Below are 9,530 nucleotides of genomic sequence, written 5' to 3'. Positions count from 1 at the left end.
CGGTCCTGAGGCAGTTGTGTTCGGTGTCCAAGGCCGGTTTTTGACATGACTGTACTAAGTATATCGTAGTTGTACATTTGGAAGTACAATTGTTATTATTTACACAAGTCATTAGACTGTATATTTACAGCCATTTTATGACATAAAAAATAAAATAAACCCCTGACAGGCCTGAGCGGTGCGCTCACATACATGTAGCAAAGAATGTGAACCCACCGCACAGGGGATCGGATTTCAGTTGCCAGCACTGTACAGTCATGTGCATGTACATCAGGTACATGTAGTAGGTCTAGCACTTCATTATCATGAAAATATCAAGGGACCCGGAGTCCCGGACTCCCGGAGGCGTTCTGGGCTGTATGTGTGAATCAAGATGACATGACTCATGAGCTTAGTGGCCGACGCGTCACGTGATGGTATATGCGGCAAGACAGTCGCGAGAGGTGTGATTAGGGATGAAGATTTTGTAGCTCGCGCCCTTGCTCGCCTTCAAACTTTGTTACTTCCACACAAATAGGACCAGGCAGTAGTAGATCTTCAGTGTTCTGTTTTAGAGTTTGAACTGGATCGTAACAAGAATAAACCGGTATCTTGACGCGGAGATTGAACACAGCCATTGTGGTTCGCTATGGCGAAGTACATGGTCGCGGAGGCGGCCGCTGTGTGCGTATTCTTAGTCGTTGCGCTCCTAGCTATCGACGTGTCTCAAGCGCAGGAACCTGCTTCGAATGGCTCCCATATCAACATTTGGATTGTTACACATACCCACGATGACGTTGGCTGGTGAGAGAATGAAAATTCCTTCCTTCCAGAAAACGATTGTAGAATTATTCCTGTTGGTGGGCCCATTTTGTGTTGGCCAAGCCTGACGGGCGGACTTCAATATGTTTCAATGAGTTTGGCTTTCGGACAGATGCACCAATTACTAGTACATAGGAGAGGAGCAGGGCTCATTGTCCGGCTATCCGCCAATAAGTGTTACCCGTTTTTCCTCATGATGGTTTCAATGACCGAAGCCGTGAAATCCTTCTGAAGGATTCGGTATGAAAAGCAGTGCAGCTGATTCACTAAAGTTTTAGTGTAGGCCGCCAGTACATTGTAGCCGAAAGCCAATTTTTGTCAATGTGTCACCTCCAGCAAAATTTCCCATACATTCCGTTGCATCACTCTTGAAAGAGTTTTCCCTCTGCTTTCTTAGGCCATGACATGGCCGCAGCTCTGGGTCTGGCAGCTCCGGCCGTGGCCGGACCTTATCGGAAAAAAAGCTGACCCACCCAATTTGTACAAAACTGTTTTCGCCAATTATGTTTATTGCCGGTCAAGTATCCTATTTGGGCGGAACACCTCAGAAATACCGGTGCTACGGCCCTGCATGATAAAATTTGATATTGTTGGTTGATTCTCATTGAACTAGCTGCAAAGCTTGATTTATATTGCCATAGACTACAAGAGGAGGACTGGGTAGAGTCTTGGGGTGAAGATGTGTTACGCAGTCCTATCCTTGCTATTACTGCAGCAGGTGATAGCACCCGTTTCCCCGCATTCTTGACTGTTACGTGTACAGGCTACAAACAGTGGACCAGTACTACATCAGTGAGGTGCAGTGGATTCTGGACACGGCGGTGAGTTCTCTATAAAGACATGTATGTTGAGCGAGGCGTGCCAACCGACCCCCTTTCAAATGTCAATTTTTACAATGGAACGGGCAAAAAACCCAAAATCAGACAGATAAGATAGGTCATGCCATGTTAGTATATAGGTATTCGACCTGATAGTGATAGGCACACACAAAGATCCAGTGAAAAGCAAAACAAGATCTCCATCTCAGCTGGAGTTTCGTGCAGAAGCAATCGTCAGAAGATGGTTTTGCAGTTATGCCCTGCTGAAAGTGTTCTAACAGCACTGGGACCTGCAGTTGAGCCACCAACATCTTACAGGCGAAGGGGACTAGCTGAGACCATATTGTAGCTAGCAATGCTGATCTACGGGAAATCAAAAGGGAATTGGTTTCACCCTAGACTCGGATTTGGGAAGGGTCAAACGTTTAGCAATAATGTGTCAGAAGTGGACGGAGAACCCCCCCCCCCCCGAATTTACTTTGCAATGGATGTGTCCGGCCCTAACTGACACGGTGCAAGTTTCCTTGTCCAGTCTGAAAGTAGCACAGTGCTGCATTAACCCTTTGGAGTCCATGGTTCGATTTCGAACCATGCGCATTTTTTATGCATGTGGGCGCAGTCAAACTTTCGGTTCTCGGCCAAATCTTGACCAAATTCAACAATCGAAAGGTCTAAGCGGTAGAGAACACTCTCAGCTATCGTCTCGAACAGGTCCAAAGTCTCTCCGATAAAGGGTGAGTGAGCGGCGAGCGATCGAACATTTTGAATTTTCTGCGCTGCGTGCATGCTGCGAGTCAGTGCGTGAAAAAAGGGATTTTCCCAGCTTCAGGACAGGCGACACGTGCCAGGACCGGCGCGGCGCGAAGTCACGGCAAAGTAAGCTGCTACTCGAAAACATTTGAACAGTTCCGAGCTAGATTCAGTGAAATGGCTGCAGGAGACCGATTTCGTCTCAGATCTGGAGCTGGACTCGCGTTTGGAGTGCGTTGTGGCGGACAATGAGTACTGCTCTTGGCGAGTTTCGGCTTATTGTATTGCTCTCATCAAGAGCTTTCTAACGAGCCCAAGATCTTCAAAATCGGTGAAGTAGAACCAAAGGTATGTTGGAAATTGAGTGCGTATTTTCGTGACGGCCACAAATACTGAGGAAGCAAAAAAGTTATGGACTCCAAAGGGTTAACATTCAATTCCCAATACACTGTTGGTGTTCACAGGGCACACACACACACACACACATGCGCGCGCACACACACACATACACACGCACGCACACACACACACACACACACACGCACACACACACATGCGTGCGCTTACACACACACACACACACACACACACACACACACACACACACACACATACATTGGATCTTACCAGTATAGGTAGTGACAAAATATCTTCATTTCCCAGGGAGTTGCCATCACTGATCCAAAGGAACCTAGTCAAATTTCTAATCTACTGTGTCTCTTTTTGGCGGCTGCTTCATCCTCCTGCTGATGTTTACTTGAGCAGATGAGGTGCCTTATGGACAACCCCAACCGACGCTTCACGTAAGTTGCAATTCAGGTCTTACACCGACTATGGCGGGTAAAGCTTTTCAGGCTGCAACAAGTGGAGTGATTGCAAGGTAGTTTTTGTAACTTCAAAAAAATAATTTACACACCTGGATGTAGAATGGTTTGAAGACTCTGATGCAGCATCATATAATAGAGTATTCGTGGTAAAACATATCTGGTCAAATGGCGGTAAATACGCGCCTTCCCATACAGAGCTCTCTAGGCTCCAAAGTTCTGGCAAAAAGCGCTGATTTTCTCAGCAATACGCTTGCAGATGAGGGAGCTGCCAGTGCATTTATTGCTGCCATGTGTGTGTGTTTACCACCTAGATGTACTTGTAGGTATGAACTGACACACAATACTGCCATTCATGTCAGTATGATTCGTTAACATTTCTTGTGATGCTCTTTGACTGGGTTTCCATGGCTTTGACTGGGTTTCCATGGCTTTGACTGGGTTTCCATGGCAGTGGAGCAAACAAGGACTAACAATCTAATGTACAGCTCTGGCCAGAGAAATCCGACCTTATGAAAAAAATTGCACCACGCTGTGAAGAGTGCACAGTGGTGTGTGTGTGTGTGTGTGTGTGTGTGTGTGTGTGTGTGTGTGTGTGTGTGTGTGTGTGTGTGTGTGTTTGTGTGTTTGTGTGGTGCTGGGGCCGTGTAGCCTCAGGCACTATTCTAGTCATGAGGTCAGATTTCTCTGGCCAGGACTGCAGTATAGTAAGGTGAACATGCAATCTAGATACCAGCATTGCCGGAAACGTTCACGACAAAAGTAGTACTGGTAGCGCTGAACTCTTATTATGAATGAGAAAGTGAGAATGCGACTATGCTCTTCCCCTGGCTTTCTCACTTACTTTCCCACTACTTTACATTGTTGCATCTCTTTCTCTCTCTCTCTCTCTCACTCACTTTTCTCACTTGCGAGCATATTGTCCACACCGCCTTTGTTTCCAACAGAGTCAGCATTTTATCTATATTATAATATTGTTGTGCTACTGTGATGTTTATTCCACTGAGGATGTTGGTAAGAAGTGCTCTTCTATCATGTCAGCCTTTCCAGACAACTTTCTTTTTGATTACTCTACATGTATACAAATGGATATGAGTGCTGGTGGATTAACGTTGTCCAACGCTGCAAGGTCTGTACATGCTTTCCTGTTCACTGACTGTGTTGTGAACGCATGTAATGCATTGTGCTGTCCTGTGTGAACACAGGTATGTGGAGATTGCCTACTTCTATCGGTGGTGGAACGAGCAAAGTGTAAGTAGCGGCATCTGCGACAAGCACTGGATGATGCCTGTGCAGGCTCTTTGTGATCAGCGCTTCTGAGACGTGTTGAGTAGTGTAGATGTAGTAGCTGGCCCCGGGAGCACGCTCAACTATTGCTAAATACGCCTTCTTAGAAGCACTGATTAAAGAGCAAGTATGACCACATAGATGGGATCATGTGTGTCCGTGCCATCTTCTACCACTTTGAAGTCACTTGAAAAATATCTGGCTATTTCCACTGTTGACTGACATGATAATGAAGCACTTTTAAATATTCTCCCACCACTGTACATGTCCTGAGCAGTTAGCCATTGTTCTCCTGTCCCCTCGCCTGCATCCCAGTTCGAGACAGAGCAATGTACTAACCTAGCTAACAGTTAAATGTAGACCTGCATGACTCTTGCTCTCCTCTATTGGTCCCTCTTCTGATTTTCTTTTATACTGCTTTAGCCCGACATGCAACAGGCGGTTGTCAAACTGGCGAAAAGTGGCCAGTTGGAGTTCAACCTTGCTGGATGGTATGTCCTGAAGTACAATGTCATGTTCATGAACCTTTTGGCTGCTTTGATTTTTCTGTGATGGTAGGAAGCTGAATAGAATGCAAGTGTAGTGGAGTTTGTTTACCCATTCAACTCCCTCTTTTCCTCTGGTTACACATGTCTCCTATCATGAATACATCACTGTGCATCGTCTGCTGCGAAAGGATCCGCCTGTTTTCTTTTTTCCATGCGTCCCCTCTTTCTGGTGCTCTCTTGACATGCCCGGATGCTGATAACAGTGGTCAGTGGAGTGCCTCCAGACTCACCAACACGGCTCAGTGACTCTGCAGCATGCACCTTCCCATTTTTCTCTATTGTCCTTATCATGTTCTCTCGTTTTCCATTTCCCGGTGGTGCAGTGTCATTGATGTAAAAGAAAAGAAAAATAAGAAAGAAATCCCTGTTGAACTGAAGCTGTGCATGTTCCACTCCGGCAAGACATCATTCCAGCACAAAATAGTTAATGCATAGCTTCTGAAATGGAAGTGCACTAGTAATGCTTCAACAATCTGCCTACTGTAGTTCATGATTACTTACTCCAGACACCGAGACCGGTGCAGAATCCTGTCATTCTCTTTTCATTCTTGTGATATTTACAAAAGGTGTATGAATGATGAAGCAGCCACCAGCTTCTTCAGCGTGATCAATCAGATGTCTGAAGGTGCTCTTTTCCTTCACGATGCACTCGGCCCAGATATCTTCCCGAAGGTATGATCAACCCGTAGCATACATGTACGCCGTGAGCGCCATACCCACTCTCTATAATGCCCCGTCATTGGAGCTTTTTTTGTACAGACTGTACAGGCCCGTCGCACCGACTTTGGAGGTGGGGTGGCCATGGAAGGGGGGTGCGGGGGTTGTCCCCCGGGAAAAATTTCAAAAATTGAAGCCAATTGCAAGCATTTCCGGGCATTTTGTGCCATTTCAGTGTAACTACAACGAAAGACTTTTTGATTCTGCAACCCTTGAAACCAAGAAGACCCTACGATCGGGGACAAACATTACCCTCCCCCAGGAAAAAATTTCCAAAAATTGAAGCCAATTGCAAGCATTTCCAGGCATTTGGTGCCATTTCAGTGTAACTGCAACGAAAGATTTTTTGATCCTGCAACAAACCACCATCGGGGGACAAGGATCTGCCACGTTTGCGCTGAGATAGCTGTGATCATTGCGCTTTGTTGCAGTGTGCTAAAAAAAAACGCCGAAAAAAATGCTGTGACGGCCTTGCTGTATTCGTGCAATTTCTTGGTCGTTATCATGTCGGGACGTAGTCCTGTGCTGGAGTTTGTGTGCATGTAGTTATCCACTAAAAGCTGGAGCACAATGCGAAGTCGTGCAACTGTTGCTGATGTTATGGGTATTTTCTTTCGGCTTCCAGGTTGGCTGGCATGTGGATCCGTTCGGTCACAGCAGTGTGACACCGTCCCTGTGGGCTGATATGGGCTTCGATGCATTCGGCATCAACCGTATCGATTTCAGGGACAAGGACAGAAGGAAGGCGAACCGAGTAAGGCGGCTTGGCTTTCAATTTCTTCAGTCTAACTGTTGACATGTTAGGCTGCAATTCTCTAGCACTCATCCTGGGATGACATGCCTTGAAGTCCATGTACATTGTTAGTGTGCTGAAAAATGGTGAGGGCAGAAACTCAGAGTGACGATGACCTTCGCTGAAGACGCTAAGGGAGAGTGAAGCTAGAAACAGCACTTGGAAATGATGTTTAAGCATGTTTGACTGGTCTGGCCATGGTTGTGTGACAGAAAATGTATGTTAACATATCCGGCTTAGAACTCAGAGAGAACTATGCTCCTGGTAAGAACAGTCACGAAAGTCTAGTCCAGTTTTGTAAACTCGGTACTTTGTTCTCATTGTTGCATTGTATATGACCAGTGTGTAGTGGTGAACTTCATATAACTCGCATGCAATCCAGGCTGTCACACAACTTATGACACAGATCTGACTAGGAAATCTTTTTGTGATGTTGTCTTCAAAGGAACTAGAATTCATATGGCGGGGTTCGAAAAGTCTCGGAGAGGAAACGGAAATATTCACACACATCATGGATAGCCGTAAGTCGAATGCTGTTTACTTAAAGAGCCAAGATCATGAGCTGAGTCTCACATTAGCTAGTGCAGTCTGTGAATTCCTTGTGACATATTAATTTGTGCCTTCAATATTCTTTACCATGGCAGCAGACAAGTTTTCAGTCCATACTTGATGTACATGACAACATATTGCTACCAGGGTTTGGCTCTAACAAGCGCATGAGACTGGCTAGCTTCCTCCTTCAACAGTTCTGTTCCAAACAAGACCGGTAAATCTCTCTCTCCTCTCTCTCTCTCTCTCTCTCTCTCTCTCTCTCTCTCCTCTCTCTCTTTCTCTCTTTCTGCACGTCCGTCATGCTAGCATGATATTAGACCGCCTAGCTACTGTTCCTGTCTCTACATTTCCCAGCCCAGCTGAAACAAAAGAAGTTGAAGCATTATGGTTTTTGCTGTGTGCTGAATCTACTAGATTACTGCACCCCAGGAGAATGTGGCTATGACGGGCACCTTCAAATTCAGAACGACCCATTGCTACCAACATATCCTGTAAGTATGCATTGTGAGCTCCAGAACATGATTCAGGTAGTCAGCTAAGATGTGCAGGCTGTAGCCGAAGGCGGTGTGAACGTGTAACTACTCCATGATCATGTAGCTTCCGCCTAGTACCCGAATGTTCAGCCTATGCTCATTGGCTTCTCGCTCCACATATACTGGCATACACAGAGACATAGACAGCAATAGCGACAACACACAAAGTGAAGGGTAGATGGCCGCAGCCAGATGTGAACCGGATAACGAGTGAGGTATGGAAGCAAGCAAGGACTGAGAACAGAGTGTCTCAGATAGAATAGTCGTGCCAGTGGATAGCAGAAATAGGCCATGATGCAGAACCACTTGGGACCGTCAGATTAATTTTCCTGGACCGAGCCAGCCGGGAAAAAACCCTCGCGCCGACGGACGCATTTGTGAGGGAAAAAACGGGTGTATATCCCCAATGGCGATTAGGCATCATGTAGGCATGGCAAGCACATCACGGCAAACAGTGATAAAAAGCATTGATAATATGCACAGAAATAAAGGGTGGGAGGGCAGGGACACTGGTGAGACTCAAAACTGACTGAAGAAGTCAGGAAAAGAAGCGACAACAAAGAACACACCAGATGCCATATTTGCAACTGCAAATATATTTCGCGAGAAATCATTTCTCGCCTATCTCGCTGCGCTCGGCCGGCGAGAAATACAACATCTCTAGTGTGCAATACAGCCTACTTTTAGGGCCGTTGCACGTGGTAGAAAGCGATCAGTCACAAGAAGGAACAATGCCAATGTGTGGTCCACCACTCTGAAAAATTGCCAAACAAATACTGAAATGCCATTGCACTGCAGGTAATTTTGGTTGGACTAGTACAGGCATCTCATGTTCAATAAATTCTTTGGAGCTGGTTTTGAACAGGATTTCTAATCTCCTACCATGCGCTACCCATTCCATATCCAGGGGCTTGGCATTGAGCATATAGTCAGTCCTGTTTAGTCTTTATAACAAAACACAATCCAAAGCTTAGCCTGCACATATGTCAACAGCTGTGCATCAACCACACGACATGGCTACCCGAAAAGGTTGAGTGTTTGGTACAAGGGGACTAACTGGTTATATGCTAGTCCCTTACATGTACCAAGCTGGTTAGGACTGGTCCTTGATTAGAACAAAATTAATAGTCAATGTAGTTGGAATTAGCAAACTTTTTCTTCCAAGACGGTTGTGCTTCCAAGGTGAAAAGTCGTTTTGTTCTCCTGGCAAATGCCTCTTCCTTCTGCCAGCTCAATGCAGGAAGTCAAGCTGTGGCATTTGTCAACATGGCAAGAGCACGGTAAGATTTTCTAACGAGCATGGAAACTTCTTTTCAGAACTGATGGAAATGGGCAAGACCTTTTGTGAAGATATGGTCCAACCGCTGTTGCAGTTTGAGGGTGGCCATGCTTGCAAACAAATTAACTCATGTCTCCTCTGCTCCGCCTATTTTCCATATCCAGCAATCAGTGGTACCGGCACAATCATATCCTCATTCCGTTCGGCTGTGACTTTGGCCATCAGGTAAGGACTCTGTGCAACCGTTGCACCCTGCAGGCGACTTGAATAAACCAGGGTGAGTGTGGAATGCAGATGTTTGTGCATGTCCTAGTGCTTCAAAGGTCGACTTATATCCAGTACAGTGTGGAGCTTTGATCATATTTTGACTTTTGTTTCGTCTAACCGGCATGTTCATGTATGTATTCGACCATTCCCTCCATGTATCTTCTGGTGCAGAATGCCTTCAAGAGCTTTGATCAGATGGACAAACTCATTGATGCTGTTAATGGCAACCCAGCTTTGAATGCTACAGTTCGATATGGAACATTTGGCTCCTACGTTGCGGTACGAATATGCCATTCTGTGTTGTGAGTGGTGCTTTTCGTTCCGTAACAGTCATCAAAGCTGACCATGTGTATATGCTTGC

General features: G+C 45.8%; 1 protein-coding gene across 1 annotated transcript in view; it reads left to right on the top strand.

Annotated features, from left to right (window-relative positions):
- The first annotated feature begins 481 nt into the window (after window positions 1-481).
- LOC135831031 (uncharacterized) overlaps window positions 482-9,530 on the top strand; it is a 31,502-nt gene continuing 22,453 nt past the window's right edge. Inside the window, exons 1-12 of the mRNA XM_065343276.1 lie at window positions 482-783; window positions 1,565-1,622; window positions 3,135-3,172; window positions 4,399-4,444; window positions 4,904-4,971; window positions 5,595-5,700; window positions 6,371-6,499; window positions 6,984-7,059; window positions 7,505-7,581; window positions 8,854-8,903; window positions 9,067-9,127; window positions 9,341-9,448. Coding sequence (XP_065199348.1) covers window positions 629-783; window positions 1,565-1,622; window positions 3,135-3,172; window positions 4,399-4,444; window positions 4,904-4,971; window positions 5,595-5,700; window positions 6,371-6,499; window positions 6,984-7,059; window positions 7,505-7,581; window positions 8,854-8,903; window positions 9,067-9,127; window positions 9,341-9,448 — 972 coding nt within the window. The 5' untranslated portion in view covers window positions 482-628. The remainder of the gene's footprint in view (window positions 784-1,564; window positions 1,623-3,134; window positions 3,173-4,398; window positions 4,445-4,903; window positions 4,972-5,594; window positions 5,701-6,370; window positions 6,500-6,983; window positions 7,060-7,504; window positions 7,582-8,853; window positions 8,904-9,066; window positions 9,128-9,340; window positions 9,449-9,530) is intronic.

This window comes from Sycon ciliatum, chromosome 1, assembly GCF_964019385.1.
Source record: "Sycon ciliatum chromosome 1, ocSycCili1.1, whole genome shotgun sequence".
Classification (NCBI taxonomy): domain Eukaryota; kingdom Metazoa; phylum Porifera; class Calcarea; order Leucosolenida; family Sycettidae; genus Sycon; species Sycon ciliatum.
This window is presented reverse-complemented; position numbering and strand designations above follow the sequence as displayed.